At 37.7% G+C, this 16821-nt stretch overlaps 3 protein-coding genes across 4 annotated transcripts; 2 read left to right on the top strand and 1 right to left on the bottom strand.

Annotated features, from left to right (window-relative positions):
- Positions 1 to 966: 966 nt before the first annotated feature.
- On the bottom strand, positions 967 to 6012 carry LOC110725597 (zinc finger BED domain-containing protein DAYSLEEPER-like). 2 transcript variants are annotated; one of them, XM_021905061.1, is made up of 2 exons: positions 5775 to 6012; positions 967 to 4591 (listed from the first exon to the last, which is right to left on the bottom strand). In XM_021905061.1, exon 2 carries the CDS (start codon positions 4569 to 4571, stop codon positions 1515 to 1517), a length of 3057 nt encoding a protein of 1018 aa, XP_021760753.1. In that variant the 5' UTR covers positions 4572 to 4591; positions 5775 to 6012; the 3' UTR covers positions 967 to 1514. The 2 variants fall into 2 exon arrangements, with proteins under 2 accessions (XP_021760753.1, XP_021760754.1); XM_021905062.1 differs by lacking the exon at positions 5775 to 6012 and adding an exon at positions 5626 to 5768.
- A 1844-nt stretch (positions 6013 to 7856) lies between these two features.
- On the top strand, positions 7857 to 10637 carry LOC110725380. The gene is made up of 4 exons (XM_021904868.1): positions 7857 to 8244; positions 8345 to 10006; positions 10120 to 10178; positions 10230 to 10637. Exons 1-4 carry the CDS (start codon positions 7857 to 7859, stop codon positions 10635 to 10637), a joined length of 2517 nt encoding a protein of 838 aa, XP_021760560.1.
- A 703-nt stretch (positions 10638 to 11340) lies between these two features.
- LOC110725595 lies at positions 11341 to 16762 on the top strand. Its single transcript, XM_021905060.1, has 6 exons — positions 11341 to 11686; positions 13662 to 13775; positions 14626 to 14824; positions 14909 to 14954; positions 15644 to 15719; positions 16193 to 16762. Exons 1-6 carry the CDS (start codon positions 11650 to 11652, stop codon positions 16597 to 16599), a joined length of 879 nt encoding a protein of 292 aa, XP_021760752.1. The 5' UTR covers positions 11341 to 11649; the 3' UTR covers positions 16600 to 16762.
- The last annotated feature ends 59 nt before the right edge of the window (positions 16763 to 16821 follow it).

The raw sequence follows: 16821 nt of genomic DNA, 5'->3' as shown, positions 1-16821 counted from the left end.
GACTTGAACATAACCCGACTTGAATCCAAGAATGACTCGACTTGAAAATGACCCAGCCTGATTATAACCCGTAAATTATTGACTTGAATCGAACTCGACTTGAACCCGAGAATGGCTCGACTTGAAAATGACCCAACAAGATTATAACCCGCATATTATTGACTTGAACCGAACCCGACTCAAACCCGAGAATGACCCGACCTAATTCTAACCCGCAAATTATTGACTTGAACCGAATCCGACTCGAACCCGAGAATTACCCTAACCCGTGAAAACCCGAATTAAACCCGGCCTATTGTTCACCCAACTCGAATGTAACCAGACCTGTTATTAACCCGACCCAAACCCGATAAGAAGTATGCCCCGACTCAAGCATGACCCAACCGAAACCAGACCCGCATAGGTTATGGAATTGATCCGAAATGACCCGACCCGAGTTGGCCCGACTCACTCTTGTCTGATCCAAACCCGACCTGTTTACCCGAATTGACAGCTCTAATTGTAGGAGGTAGAAAATGCAAACCCCTCGAGGCCTCGATGAAAAAAATAGGAGAATTGGAGGAGGTATGAATTTGGGTTCAAGTAGCCCAATTTTATGGGCCGCACAAATTATTGGGCCTAGATTTTACGATGAACTCCAAAAGGCCCATTTCCACGATCAAGTCATTTTCGTTGAAAAGAGGACCAAAAGAGCACAACCATCAAGTCCTAACTCCTAACCATTAATAATTGTGTAGTTTTCCTTGTTAAAAAAAATTGATAAATGATAATGACACTTGTTGTTTTAAGTATAGTTTTCACTTTGTCCTAATTTTCGCATTGTCCTAACTTATCATAACTACAATGTAGATATGGATAACTTTTTTTAAGACATCCTAAACTAATGGATCCATAAAGAGAGAACGATACCCATGCATAAAAATACCCATAAACTCGGTAACTCGCTCGAGAAATAGACATTACACCTTCAAAAGCAATGCCCAAAGTTAAATTCCACCCTTTTATGATTTGCGGAACAATTAACACAAGCCGTGCAACAACCAAAAGAAAAAAAAATTACATCAAATTATAGCAATTTGGCACATATTAATAAATTTATTCCCCAATTATTGTCTTTATAAAGGAAGAAATCACACATTTGCTTATGCTACATAGAGTCAGGCCAATCCAAACTAACAAAAAGGCTTGCTGAAGTAAAGCGAGCCCATTCAGGACATAGCAGACATAGCTCAGCAAGCATCGAAAAGCACGTAACTCAGTAACGATTGTAAGCCACAAAGGTTCCGAGCTCAGAAGCTTGCCTCGCATAAAATGTAACTTTAACGCAATCCCTACAGACCTCTACCTAAATCACAGAATAATTCTCAATTAAAGACTTACAATAAGACTGCCTAAGAGTCAGGAATCATTTTCACAATCAGGATAACCACATGAACAAGCAACATCCATCGAAAAAAACCCTACCTACACATTGACATGATGCAAGATTTTATTGTAAGAGCAGCAGCTGGAAGTCAGAGTTGTTCCATCTTCACCAGATCTTTCGGGGCTTTGATTGTATCTGGCTGTAACCAATCCTTAGCGCATATGAGGGCTTCAAGAGTCTCTGGCCGCAATGAGCACCTGTACGAGTCCATCTCCTTGAACGAAGAATCAAATACGGATTCAGCAGATACAGTTGACAAAGGAACAGTCAAGATATCGCGGGCCATCTTTGAAAGGGTCGGATATTTGATCTTGTTTAGCTTCCACCAACCCAGCACATCGAAATCTTGGATTCTTGGTAAGAGAGACTCCTCCAAATACTGATCCAACTCTGACTTCATTTGCTGGCTCGTTGTCTCCATAATATACAGATCAAAGTCTGAAAGTCCATTGTTGTTGAGAATGCCTTGATCTTCTCTCTTGACAATACCATCAGTCCCATCTTCAAGAGGGGTCAATGGAAGAGGATGAGTCACATACTCATGGAAAAGCTCATGGATTCCCTCATCGACATTTCGGATGTATACAGGAGCTTCATCCATGAAAATTTTTGTGAAACTGAACTCCACAAGTTTCATCTTAAACCGAGGATCCATAGCTACAGCAACTGCTAAGACCAGGCAAGAATTCTTCCAATATTTGAGAAACCTGTCTTGCAAAGGCTTAGCAAGGCCAGCTACAAAGAGATCATCACTTGCAGCTGCACGGGCTAGCTCCAGCTGAATCTTCCACACCTCATGGAAGAACACGTTAGAAGACGGAGTAGGTTTTACCAAAAGCAAATTTGCAGTGTCATACAGGAGTTTAAGGTACATGCAGATGTTCTCAACTTGACTCCAATCATCCATGGAAGGAGCATCCTTGTAATCAGGGTCACATGTATCTAAGCATGAAAAGACTTGCTTCAACTCAGAAGCAGCAAGGAGCATTTCATACGTTGTATTCCATTTTGTGATGTTGTCAAGAGAAAGAGTCTGTTCAGATGGCACCTGAAGCTGTTGCTTCAACTCAAGAAATTTTTCCTCATGAGATTCCGAAGTCTTTACATACTTCACACTGGTCCTGATTTTCTTGATAGTTGCTTCACTAGCAGATATCACTTCTTGGGCCATGCTGCTCAAAGTGCGGGCAATGCAACTCTTAATCAACAACTGGCCATCAAGAAGCATAGAATTTTTCACAGCAAGCAAGGCCCTTAGATTTTCAAATGCAGCTTGACCCAGTGGCTGATTAAATGTAATTGAGGCTAATTTGCGATCTAAACCCCAGTCGGATAGACAAGTACCAATGGCATGGCTAAGTGCTCTATCTGACTCTGGAAAGGGCTCCATCACAACATTAAGAAGTCTCCGATGCAACTTCCAGTCATTATCAATGAATTGCCCAGTAACAAAAACAAAACCAGTTGATTGACTGGAAGTCCACATATCCAATGTCAGGCATATTCGCCCTGGAATTCCCTCAATGAACTTTTGAAGATTCTGTTTCTCCCTCAAGAATATTGCTACACAATCCCCTTGTACAATGTTGAAGCTGACCATATCAAAACGAGGCTGAAGATTCTGGACAAAGGAGACAAATCCTGGATGTTCAACCATGTGAAGTGGATAATCATGCATGATTATCATCTTAGCAATCTCATGCCGGCAACGATCCTGATCAAAGATGAGATACGGTGAGCTAGAGGTCCTGTAACGCCTTTTTGGTTGGTGTTCAGTACCAACATCAGTTCCACCACTCTTCGGCATATATGGGGACAACTGATTCTTCTCCTGCTGACGCAAAACAACAGGACAAGTCCCTTTAGCAATATGGCGCTTCAGGTGGCTTGTCCCAGCAACCTTAGAACCAGTACTGTATGCAAATGATTGCTTGCACACTTTACAATACGCCCTCCTACAGCCAGCACCAACAGTTTCAATAGTAAAGTGCTCCCAGACTATAGACTTCTTCTTCCGACGCTTATTAGGTTGGGTATCAGGAGTTTCTTGCTGTGAATTAGGGACCTCCGTGCTGAGTGGCTGTGTATTAACCAGCTCCATCCCAACAGCATGAGAGTTTACAAGTTCACCCCCATGAACATGCGAATTTCCATGTTCTACCCCAAGTGGTTGCAAATGAACTGGCTCTAGATTACCATGCTGAAAATGCACATGCTCTGCATTGACTGGCTGGGAATGCACAAACTCAGAGGCAATAGGTTGCGAATGCACAATATCTGAACTAAGAGGCTGGGAATACACAAGATCTGCAGTTCCAGGCTGGGAATGAACCATCTCCATAGTGACCGGATGCGAAAGCACATGCTCAGCACCAACAGACTGTGGATGCATATCCTGAGAACAGACTGGTGGTGGATAAACAACCTCCTCGCCAAGCGGCTCAGGGTGAGCAAGCTCGGTACTCACATGTTCTTCACCAGTAGCATGTTGATCAACTTGTTCCCCCATGTCCATGTCCATTGGCTCTGGTGCAACTCGTTCTGGTTTCACAGTCACTGGATGCTCTGCTTGTGAATTTGCAAACTCTGCCTCTCTTGGCTGCGCATCAGCTTCTTCTGTATCAATCATTTCGTTGTTTTCATCAATGGAATCAAGAGGCTGAGTATACACGAGATCTGCACTGCCAGGATGAGGATGAACCACCTCTGTGTTGACTGGGTCCGGATGAACAAGCTCAGCAGAAACTGTCTGTGGTTGAACAAATTCCGAAGGCTGTGATTGCACATGCTCCATGCTGACAGGCTGCGAATGCATTTCTTCTACACTCTCAGGCTGTGAATGGACATGCTCTGAGTTGACTAATTGTGGATGCCCATCCTCTGAAGAGACTGGTGGTGTTTGTAAGACATCCTCACCAAGCGGCTCAGGATGAGCAAGCTCATTGTTCACATGTTCTGACTCAGCCTGTTTACCAGCACTCTGAGGATCAACTTGTTCACCAATAGGCTGCGAGTTAGCAACCTCCTTATCCACACGCTCTGGTTCAGCTCGCTCTGGCTTTACCTTCACAGAATTTTCAGCTCCAGGCAGTGCATCAGCCTGTTGTGAATCTACCATTTCGTTGTTTTCATCAGTGGTCGTCATAACTCAAATGAAGCCAAAAACTGCAGAATGTACAATAACGAGATAGTTTGAGCAAAAATTCTGGCATTTAAAGTATTATAACTAGCATAAACTAACAAAACAGATACACTGAAAACAACATTGTCAAACTATTCTATCTTATAAAAGCTTATATTCTACAAGTTCCAAAAATGCTCATAAGAAATACCAAGAAGCCCTCAAAAGTTCTAAAATCTGAATATAATCCCTTTTACTTCACTGTATAATTGCAATTGATAGTTCATTACAATTTACCTCCCAATTCCGAAACAACAAACAATGATCTTTGAAGGTGCACATAACTACTATTACTACTACAACAACAACAACGCCTAAGTTCCAAAATGATTTGAGGTCCACTAACATGAATCGTCAAATAAGAAACCATCCAATAAGGTGCACATAACCAAAAAAAAACACCACAAAACCTCAAAATTCAAGTTTCACTATGCAAATTAAGCCCCTCGCACCTCAATTTGCATCCAGTATCCTTTAATTAATCAAAATCCCAGTCTATAAACCTTCACTGATAGCAAGCAATGTATACTTAAAACCTCCACAAACAACACCAAAAACCCATAAAATCAATTGCAACAACCCACAATTCTCAATATTTATTTCATCAAACGCAAAAATAAACTAGAATATAATCAATATGTTCTTCCAATTCCTACAACCCCAAACCCACCAGCAATTAATGTCATAAATACAGATGAAACAAACAAACAACAACATACATAACAGAATAACCAAAATAAATCAAAGTTAAACCCTTTGAATCACAAAAACAAAAGCCCAGAATTAACCCGCCAATAGATTCAAATTCGATTAAATTTGATAGAATACAATTAAACAATAGAAGAGAAGGAGAAAGAAATTGAACACCTTTAAACATAATAATGGGTAAATTACAAAATCAAAAGGATCGAAGAATTCGATCTAAAAAAACTGGGCTCAACAAAAAATCAAACGAAGAAGACCCAACAACCAAAATCAATAAAAAGGTGGGAGAAAAGAGAGAAATTGAATTGAATACCTTTAAAAAAATTAATGGGTAAATCACGAAATCAAAAGGGGTTTCAGAATTCGATCTAAAACTGGGCTCATCAGACAAATCAAACGAAGACCCAAAAACCAAAAGAAGTCAAATCAATAGAAAGAGGAGAAAGAAATAGAATTGAATACCTTTAAAAAAAATGAAATGGGTAAATCACTAAATCAAAAGGGGTTGAAGAATTCGATCAGAAACTGGGCTGATGAAACAGATTGAAATCGAACGAAGCCCACACTCGGAGGAGAGAGAAGAAGAGAGAGAATTGGAAATACGGCTGGATTTGGTTTTGGGTGTTTTAGGGTAAGTGGGTAAATTGAAGGAGGGGTCAAGAAGGTGGGATTGGACGGTTAAGATGTGTTTATTGATTTTGTGATTATCTCATTCATTCAATTGCATGGGCTTGGCCCCTTCAACAATTGGGAAATTTTGTGCTACTAATAATAGATAAAGTCCAATGCCAACTAGAAGTAGTAGGAAAAGATCCAATATAAAAATACTTCTATATGTGGAGTAAGTAGGAAAGAGGAAATACGGCAATATAACTGATAGCTGAGGGTTTGTTTGACATTGTTGTGGTTTTCTTTTTTTGGTTTTTTGTTTTTTAAAAGTATACGATATATGTCCCATAATAAATAAAAATTATTTACACGTATTAAAATCATGATAATTTTGAAAACTGACAACAAAAAAGTAATACCTTTTTCTTGTTTCCTGTTTTTGGTTTTCAAAAAAATAGGAAATTGAAAATCAAAAATGATGTCTAACAAGCCCTGAAGCACGAGATCGGTTTAAAAACTCTATTCTGTTAGGGGATTAATTCAATTAAAAGGTTAAGGTGATAGTTTAAGGCTAAGATTGGTTTATAAACACTATCACGCCTCTTCTACCAAAAGCTTAGATGATATTTGAAGGTAGGGCCGGTTTGTATACTTTATCATACCCCCTCATACGAGAGTTCGCTAAAGCTTAAAATGTGGATGTAGCTTGGGTCTCCTCATACACCGTGTAAAATACTTTCCACTGAAAATGATGGGTGGATGAGATTTGAATCGTGACCTTTTTATCACGTTAGCTCTTGATACCATGTTAAAAGAAGGTCAACTTAACCAAAATCTTAAATTAAACTGATAGTTGAAGGACAAGATCAGTACAAATACTCTATCAAAAATAATTATACATATGGGGTTAGTGGAAAAAATAAATAGAGAATATATTAATTATACTAGTAGGGTTATTGGGAAAGAGGATTAATAAAATAATAGTGGGTCATTACCAATTTATGAAATATTATCAAATAGATGTAAAAGTAAGGTGTTACGATTATTAGAAAACGTATTGATATTAAACCAGAAGGAAACCATGTGATACATGTTTTTTATTTTTGTAATTTTTTTAATCTAATATTTTATATGAAAAATATTGTGTTTATTTGTTTCTTTTTACTTATAAAATTTTACATGACTATGCACAAATTTAACAATCGGAAGAACAAGCCAACAAAAGAAGAGGAGGAGAAAGAGCAAGCCATGAACAACAAAGCGGCGAGGAGATATAGGGTTTTTGGAGGAGAGAAAAAGTTATACATGCATATGAGATTATGATAATAATATGGTTAAGGAAAATTTTATTTTTTTGAGAAGAGAGAAATTAATAATACGTAGGGAGAAATGGGTGAAGTAAACTCAATCGGTTTGAATTGTGTTACATGGACTACTAGATGAAGCCCGTGCGATGCACGGTTTGTTAGTATTTTTTTAAAAAAATATTTTTCATATTATGTGATTTTTGTTATTATATAAGCTTTAATATATTAGATAAAATTCCTAATCTCAAAAGATAATATTTTGTATTTAATTAATTTAAACTTTAGTATCTTATTCGTCAATTTTGCTTACGTGACATTTGAATTATTTAATTGTAAAAGAAATTAATAATCTTTTATTTAATTGGCTACAACTTAAATTTATAATCTTACATGGCGCGCTGAAAAAATTAAATCCTACGTGGCTCTCTAAAAACTCGGGGAAAAACTCCCCTTTATATATATATATATTAGATTATATTATATTATATGGTTGGACCATTTATATTATATGGTTGAATTTAAATTATATAGTTGATTAGTTTTATGATATCATTGATATGTGAAATGGTCCAATTTGGGTGTGGTTTTTGAAGGTATTTTTAACTTTACTATTACAAAAAGAAAATGAATGTTTGATTTGGGAAATTGCAAGTCCGCAGGTCCAGATGGAGTTACGGCAGAATTTTTAAAAGTTCATTGGCCCACGGTGGGTGCTTCGGTGGTTGCAGCTGTACAGAGTTTCTTTCTATCGGGGTTCCTTCTTAAAGAATGGAATCATTCACTCCTGGTCATGATTCCAAAGATTGCTACTCCTTTGGAGGTTTCCCACCTTCGGCCTATTAGCCTTTGTAATACAATCTACAAATGTGCTTCTAAGTGCTTGGTTGCTAGAAACCGTCCGTATTTGCCTGGGTTAATCTCGGATTCTCAACATGCCTTTGTCCAAGGGAGGGTTATTTCAGATAATATTCTAATGTCCCATGAATTAATGGAGAAAATCAATTCTTCCAAGACTGGTACGAATTGGCTTGCTGCACTCAAGATCGATATGAGTAAAAGCTTATGACAGAGTTCACTGGAGTTCCTTTTACGGGTGCTTCAAGCTTGGGTTCCCAGCCAGATGGCTCCAAATGATTCACCAGTGCATTTCCATAGTCTCCTATAAATCTCTAATCAATGGTAATATTTCTGAGGCTTTTAAGCCTAACTGTGGCCTCCGTCAGGGGGATCAGTTATCCCCTTACCTCTTTCTATTCTGCATGGATGTTCTTTCCAGAATGCTACACTTGGGTCAGGATTTGCATTTGTTTCAAGGAATAAAAATCTCTAGGTCAAGTCCTGTTATTTCCCACCTTTTCTTTGCTGACGATGCGATGGTCTTCTTCAGAGCGTGTGCTCCTTCTTATACGAATATTATAGAAATTATTCGTCGCTTTACTAAGGTTTCGGGTCAACAGCTAAATCTCAATAAGTCTCTGATTAAATTCAGTCCTAACACTACTACGCTGGCTCAGGATGAATTTAAAGCGATTTTCCGTATGATACAAGTTCAAGGGTTTGATCATCATCTGGGATCCCCCATTGATTTCATGGAAAAGAAGAAAGATTGCTTCCAATTTCTTGTCGACAAAATTGTTGGCCGCATAACGACGCTCAATGCTGTCAGACTCTTGCAGTCACAAAATTTAATCTTCAGTAACTCCATCTTGGTGGCCATGGCTTCTCATCTCCTCTCATGCTTTGAAATCCCAACCTCAATTACTGGGAAAATCGATAGCTTATTATTGAAATTTTTCTGGTCCCACTCCGGAATTCAGGGAATGCATTGGGTAGGGAAAAGGAAAAGGAAGATGCATCTTCCTCGAGGAATGGGTGGGTTAGGAATTCGGTGTATCTCAACTCTAAATAAAGCTCTTCTTATGAAGCAAGTTTGGAGAATTGTTACCCACCCTCAGCTGCTCATCTCCAAAGTTTATTCTGCTCGTGCTCGCTTCTTGTCGCCAACTCCTTCTCAGGAAAGACGCTACTCAGGTCGACAGTCCTACGGTCTTCGCGGTCTGCTTCATGCGGATGCTCTTTTGTCAACGGGGTGCAATTGGAAGGTCGGCAATGGCAATTCCATTCTAGCCGGAAGTTCAAATTGGGTAAATGGTAAATCGCCTACCTTCCACCCAGGGGTCCTCCTCGACACTGCAAAGGATTGGACTGTTAATTTATTCATTCATCCTCAGACCCTCACTTGGGATGTGGACAAAGTACATCAGTATTTTATGCCGGCGGATGCTTCCACAATTCTTGCCATGGAATTTCCAGCTTTGCAGAAGGAGGACTTCCGCTTTTGGGCAAGCACTTTGTCAGGGAATTACACGGTTAAGACAGGTTATGCAATGCTCACTCAGCCGCTTACTTCTTATTCAGTAAGTCCGTTTTGGAAAATCCTTTGGTCCCTGCAGTTACAGCCAAAGTGGAAACTATTTTTATGGAAGTTATTCCACAACGGTCTAGCGTCAAAAGTGAGCTTCAACGCAGAGGGGTTCCCATACAGGATGTGTCCTGTGATCAATGCAGTACACAGCAGGAAGATTTCAACCATCTATTCCGAGATTGCACTATTGCAAGAACAGCTTGGAGGAGTGGTGCCTTGGGCATCCATTCAGAATTACATGGACACCTTTCTCTTTCAGATTAGATCCAAGACTATATCCGACTTTTCATTAGTCAGGATGGACTTTTCATTCCCAGTATTAGCACCTTTGTTGGTACTCTATGGGGTCTTTGGTTATTTAGGAATAATAGGGTTTTCAATCCTGACACTTCTATCACAAGACCCTTTGATCTGCAACTAGTGGATATTCTTCACTCTTATACTATCTATATGGACGTGGACACAGGGAGGGAGCTTTCTCTCTCTCCTGCTGATCTCCCGGGTTTGCCCCCGCCTGGGTTTCATGTAGCCCATTTAGGGCACAACCACTCAGGCTCATCATTCTTAACGATTTAGGTAGATGGTTCTTGGTTCAAAGACACACAACAAGCAGGAATGGGTTGGTGTCTCGACAATGCAGATCCTCTGGATGATAGGATTGTTGGTGGGAGTAATTTTGGGTTTTTCTCCTCTTCTCTTCACTCGGAAGCCTTAGCCTGTTACTATGCCTTGCAATGGGCTTCAAATGCAGGCATTCAATCGTTTCATCTGTTTACAGATTCTTACAATCTGGTCACTCTTCTGCGCGGCGATGGACGAGGGGATATCCGGTATTTATGGCTGGTGCAACGAATCCAATGGGTAGGGTCTACCTTCCACCAGTGTAGTATTTATAAAGCTGATCGGGCACGCGTTCACAGGGCGCACCAAATTGCAGGGGAAGATGCTGTCCATCTCATTTGCTTTAGCAGTAATTTGTTTTAGGTTCTGTCCTTTTATCCTTTGTCAAAAAAAAAAAAAATGAATGAATTTATGTGTATTTTTTTATGGTGGACTAATACAATAGGTCAATAGCCCATCCTTTTTAGAGTAATGTTATGTACTAGTACTTGTTTATGTAAGTAGGTTGGGTGCTTATTAAGTATTTCTAATTGATAAGGGGCCCTTGGTTTGGGACTTTGGTGAACAAAGTCCAATTTTGGGGAGATATAGGCTGCATATAACCCAATTTTGGGGAGCAATCATTGCTGATATGCGCTGTGTACCCTGTGTTGGTATAAGGTCATGGCTAGTTGGCTACTTATGGCTTGGGACTTTGGTGTATACTTGCACATCACTAAGAGAATATTTAAATAAAATAAAATCATTAGCTGCAAATATGGTTGTGAGTCGTGTTATGTATCATGTCCAGGTGCTTCTGGACTAATTAAGTCTAACCCACAAGTTACGTGTTATGCCAAAATTTTCAAAAGAATAGTCCATGCACAACCTAAGTTCACATATCATCACTTGAACGTGTCATGCTTGCATGCCTAAGTCAAATTACACCATTTTAACGTGTTTTGTCATACTAGACAATGATGTATCTTATCATACTTCCCTCAGAAAAAGACGCTTTAAGCTTGACTCAAAACTCATCTTATGCTTTATATGTGTCCCTTAAAGTTTGAGTTTGTCCCTTATAGCCAAAATTTAAATCCCAAAATTATCAGCTCATTTACTTTTTTTTGGAAGGAATCATCTCATGTGCATTTAAATACTTTTTTTTTTTTTTTTGAAACCACATTTAAGTACTCTCTAATTTATAACAATTTATGCAAATATAAATTTCGTTTTTCTAAATACGATTTTTTTAATTCTCGTGAAAAATTACTCAGACCGGTTGTACAGGGAATATCTTTCTACCCCTTTGTATCTATCTGGCCATTCACTTTTAAGATGCACCCTTTTCTCTCCGCCATTGAAGCGTACTCGAAATTCTCCATTGAAGTGGCTTATGAGCTTTCTCTCCTCCACTGGAAGTACCTTCTCAAGTAAGCTCTTTTTTTTTTCTTTTCTTTTTTCCTCTCATATTTCTTACTTGATTTATAATTCAAATAATCGAATATCAATTTCACAATCTAGGCTTTAGCTTCACTATCGTGAATTTATTCGTCTGTATGATCAAGTTAGGGTTCTTTTTAGACAGACTACTGAACTTTTGATTGCATATTCTGAATACATGAAATATTTTATCAAGCAATTTTGTTGCTAGAATTTTCTATGTGCAATTTACGTTTAGAATTGTATGCCATTTTTGAGCCTAAATTGATAATTGAGTCAAATTTGGTTGCTAATGTGTTGCATGATTTTGTTTATATTTCTTTAATATTAGGATGGAATTACGTGTTTGAATATAATTTCTTTGATTTTGAGGTCATATTGAATCATATAATGGTTTATATGTTATATTTGGTGATCAATTTGCTAGCTGAGAAAAATGCTGTTCATTTTATATTATAAATACTCTATATGTTGTATGTAAGCTCTTATTGATTTAGGGGGGAAGGCGGGTGGCAATGCTTTCTCTCATTATCCAGTGTCAGTTGAAGCTTGGACTAGTTTTATCGAGCATTTTCTGAGCATGACTTGATGTTGAGTTTACATCGATCCTTATTCGATTAGTAAGCCTGGAACTTATTTCCTGTTGAATTGGATTTGCTCCTACACTATTTGGCTAATAGTGTCACCTCCCAGTTTCTTCATTGGGTTTGTAAGATGGAAGGTAATTAGGTAATTATGTGGGTTCGGCTGCCCATGATATGAGAGCTAGAGGTATGATGGCCATGATACATCACAAGTTGTTGATTGTTGAATTGATCCAAGTTAAAACAGTAATAACCCCAATGCTAAATTGGTTTTCTCATGTTTTCATTTATTGTTTTATTTGATGTTTGAATAAAAAAAGACTTTATTACAACCCTAGAAATTATTTGTCTCGTAATTAGATATTTTCTTCCATGAGTTATCAATACAGAATATAAATAACTTATGATGAATTATTCAGTTGTATGCAGAATTTCCCTAATTTTTTTAGCCAGCACAGAATGGAATCTTGTGATGGCTACTTTGAAATTTTTAGAAACTTGGGTTTCCTGATAATGTTCAACTATTGATTGAATAGTTAACTTGATAAGGCTAGCATTATCCGCAGGCCTGATGTGCATAGCTTTAATGACCAAAGTTGGTTGAGTTCAAATTAAAAGAGTAATGCCTGGATTTTTTAGCATACTGGATGGGGTGAAATTATAATTAGTTGAATAAGAAAATATTAGGAACTCTTAAGGACTGGATTTGGATAGGATGGCAGCACAAACTAGTCGGTCTTCTTTCAATGAATGTAATTCATTAGCATACTGGATGCCAATTGAAAATAAATGTTAAAACCTCATAGAAATGAATGTGTTTGTGAAATGTACACCCAATTTGCTTCTTTAGTGCTAGCAAGAGTGGAACATCTGGAATGTGAGATACATTAGCCCCTATTGAATTGGTATAATGTGTGAGTCAACTGTTAAAAAAGAACTGAGAATCTGAAGGTCTAAATTATGTTATGATTGATCCTCTGAGCGCAAATATGGTCAAGTGAATTTGTATACATACTTATAGCTGTATATTGTACTCTTATAAGAAGTAACCCATGGTTTTGATCCAGCCTTTTGCTGTTAATTCCTATGAATTACGAGCTATCGTTCTTGTTTTGTGAAGCTTGATGTTCTGTAATTTCATGCATGATATAATTAGATAGCCATTTCAGAGTCAGGAGTAGGCTAAGATGTTTTTTTTTTTTTTTGGGTCCCCTGCTTTAAAAAGTGGTTCTTTTTGCTGTTGTTGTATTGCTACTGATCAGATCTAATTCATGGTCGCTGATATTCTGTCCCTTTTTAGTCTTAATATGTTTGACAGATTGAAATCTATATCCTTTTGTTGTTTGACGAATTCTTTTAATCTTTCCGTGATCATGCGCAGGTTATATGATCTCCACTAATTCTTTGTCACAGAGACTGGGTGCCCTTTATGCCCTCTATTGTCTCTACGAGACACAGCCATTCAAGCCTCCCTTCAAGATTTGTCTCTCTCTTGGTAAGTAACTGCTTTTGCATATGAGTAATTTTACTTTTTCCACTTCCTTTTTGAACCTTAAATGAAAGACAGAGTTTTCATATTAGATGTATGTTTATCAAGTCACAGCTGAAGAATTTACCTTTGATTGATTACTCTTGCCTTTCCCCCTTCTTTCTTCAGGTGGCTTATAAATAATTTTCAGGAAAATAATACTCTTCATAATTGCTTTCCCCTGAAGTGACTGGGGAAATAGTTGTCTTCAATGGCTCTCATCTTAGGTATTGATAGAGTATAAAACATATTCCTGGCCTCAACCATCAGCTTAAGCTTTTGGTTGAGTTGGTCCACTAGCATGGTATCAGAGCCAACGTGACATAAAGGTCACGGGTTCGAATCTCATCCACCCCTCCTTCAAGGTGGAATTAATTCACGCCAGGTATGGGTGGGCATGTGTTGCATCCACATTTCATGCCCAAAGGGTCTTTCATGTGAGGGAGAGTGAGAGTATAAAACAGATTCCTGGGCCTCAACCATCAGCTTAAGCTTTTGGTTGAGTTGGTCCACTAACAGGTATGAATATGGATTTGCAGAACTCATGCAATCTAATATAACGGAAATATATTGGATTTGTTTAATCTATTCCTTAATACACAGTACACAACATTGCACCAGCAAATTGATAAAATATAAAGTGACTAGAAAATCATAAAATTTGTCTTTACTGGCGTATTGAAAAAAATTCTTTTATTTCTCTTCCCAGAATCAATAGGCAAGTAGATGTGTTCATGTCTTGTTTGATTGATTGGCATACATCCTTTCACCCTCAACCTTTCTTTGAGATGTGACCTCCTCTTGATGGTTTTTACAGGAGAATTACGAAAACTAATAGCTCTGGTTGTAAATGCGAAAGAAAATGGAATCAAATTAGTATCTGTTTTGGTCAGAAGGATGCTAGAAAAGAATGCATTCTTGTTTGGTTTCGTCAACATAAATGATTATTCTGAGAAAGAGAGGATAAAGGAATTGGTAGATGTGCAGAATGCCTGCTTAAAGAAGATGCATGAAAAGTATGTCCGACACTCATAAGTTTAGTATTGTAGCTTTATTCAGCTTCATAACTGACCTCATCTTGCTGCTTTTCCTTTTTGTAGATTGTTGGCGAACACTAAGATTGAGCGTTATCTTCACATGGACATGGTATGCTGCGTACACCTGTGATTTTAGGTTTCTTTTTGGCTGTGTCTTATTATTTTTTTATTTTTTATTTTATTTTATTTCTAATATATCATGATATCACTGTCATATAAATTGATGCCAAGGCATATTGATAACACACACACACACACACACACTCACACACACATTGACACACACACCCATTTTACGCTATCACTATGAGACCTACTAGATATGTCTAGGCCTCTAGTGTGCCTTCTTCTCTTTCCCCTCTTTCTCCAAATTGTGATTTTGTCCTGCACTTGATATATTCAATTATGTTTTCTATGTTCTTAGCTGGTTTAGTAATTGGCTTAATCCTTAAAGTTGTTTATTTTGAATCATTTATGAACCACCTTGAGGTCATCAGTAAATTTTTTTGGCTCTAATCTTAAAAAATCTGATTCTGTTTACACTTCCGCTCTACCGTGCAAACTTGTTAGATTATAGATTAGCTTGTACTAAAGAATGTAATTACACGTACCCTGAGGAATTCTCTCTCTTCTTTGCTTCTTTTTTCTGTCATCTTTTGAACTTTCTCACAAAAGTGTTTGGTGAATTATTAATTGATACAATACACTCATCTGATGTACTCTGATCCTTTTTAATTTGGATCCGTGAAAGCAATGTTGCTGCTGATTGTGTCTTAATAGCTTGAATTTTTGGAATAGGGCATGGAACTTGACCTAGAAGTGCTCAGGAAAATGGCCAAAGAATATGAAGGAACTAAAAATCTTGCTATCAGAGGTATTCTTTGCAGTACTTTATTGCTCTTTCCTGTTGCTATTACATGGTCAGGTTTATATTTATAAAAAGTTATCTCGAGTTAGCTGTGTCTTGAGTCTCTTGACTTGAATATTTTCCCTTTTGGTTTTGTTTTACTGAACCCCATTACTGACAGCCTATTAACCAAAGATGCAACCATGCCTTAACATTAATACTCATAGGAACTATGTTCTGTGTTTTTACGCGAGTATTCTTGTTTAAATAGCGCTTATAATCTTCTTTGAATCTCAAGCTACCGCAATGGCATCATGCCCCAGGTTTACATAGTATTTTTAGCTTAGCAACCTTAGCCGTAAGCTAAATATAAAGTCAGTTTGTGAAAATGATTAATTGTGAAAGTATTCCAAATTTTGTGTTTTGACGTACATGATTCTTGATCCTCATCTTTGCTAACTTGATTTATCTTTTTTTTTTTCCTTTCTTTCTTTTTAAAGAGGCTAGTAGGGTATTCAATACCGAAAACGTAAAGCATATTGCAGAAGATAGGCTGACAATTGGAGATGAAGTGCAAAAGATAAATGAGGAGTGGGGAAATCAAAAGGAAATGTTCTCACAGTTTATAGGAACAGACCAGCATTCTGTCGTAACTCATTACCAGAGAGAAGAGAGACACCACAAGCAACTAATGCTACTTTCTGCTGCTGAACAGCAGCAAAGTGACGATGAATTACAACACACTGGTTTCATGGAGCTTCTTATGGGAAATGAATCAACATTAGTAAATGGCAATATTCTACAGGGTCCATCATCTGAGCAGCATTCGATGCCTGATGAAGAGCAAGATTATGACTTCGAGTATGCTAAGGATCTGGAAGATCAACTATTTGATTATATATTATAATTCATGTTTATGACAGTGAGAACATTGTTAATAGCTAGGTTAATATGCTTTATTGTTTCAGGGTGTAGATAATTTTACATTTGCTATGGAGTAAACATTTATTGGTGTTTACACATTTCAACTTTCAACAGTTATCTATATATAACACATGAAAACTTAGATATACAATTCTCTTTTTGTATTAAAATACTTCAGATACGTCTTGCACGCGAGGCCATGATG

This window comes from Chenopodium quinoa, unplaced genomic scaffold (genome assembly GCF_001683475.1).
Source record: "Chenopodium quinoa cultivar QQ74 unplaced genomic scaffold, ASM168347v1, whole genome shotgun sequence".
Lineage (NCBI taxonomy): Eukaryota > Viridiplantae > Streptophyta > Magnoliopsida > Caryophyllales > Amaranthaceae > Chenopodium > Chenopodium quinoa.
This window is presented reverse-complemented; position numbering and strand designations above follow the sequence as displayed.

What these genes read in the sequence shown, in the direction of transcription:
- LOC110725595 (XM_021905060.1), top strand. Translation starts at nt 11,650, where the DNA reads ATGAGCTTTCTCTCCTCCACTGGAAGTACCTTCTCAA. An exon ending in CAAGATTTGTCTCTCTCTTG is followed by an intron (nt 13,776 to 14,625) that starts GTAAGTAACTGC and finishes TGGTTTTTACAG; the next exon opens with GAGAATTACGAAAACTAATA. An exon ending in TTAAAGAAGATGCATGAAAA is followed by an intron (nt 14,825 to 14,908) that starts GTATGTCCGACA and finishes TCCTTTTTGTAG; the next exon opens with ATTGTTGGCGAACACTAAGA.
- LOC110725380 (XM_021904868.1), top strand. Translation starts at nt 7,857, where the DNA reads ATGTTTGATTTGGGAAATTGCAAGTCCGCAGGTCCAGATGGAGTTACG. An exon ending in AATCAATTCTTCCAAGACTG is followed by an intron (nt 8,245 to 8,344) that starts GTACGAATTGGC and finishes TTGGGTTCCCAG; the next exon opens with CCAGATGGCTCCAAATGATT. An exon ending in GGTACTCTATGGGGTCTTTG is followed by an intron (nt 10,007 to 10,119) that starts GTTATTTAGGAA and finishes ACGTGGACACAG; the next exon opens with GGAGGGAGCTTTCTCTCTCT.
- LOC110725597 (XM_021905061.1), bottom strand. Translation starts at nt 4,571, where the DNA reads ATGACGACCACTGATGAAAACAACGAAATGGTAGATTCACAACAGGCT.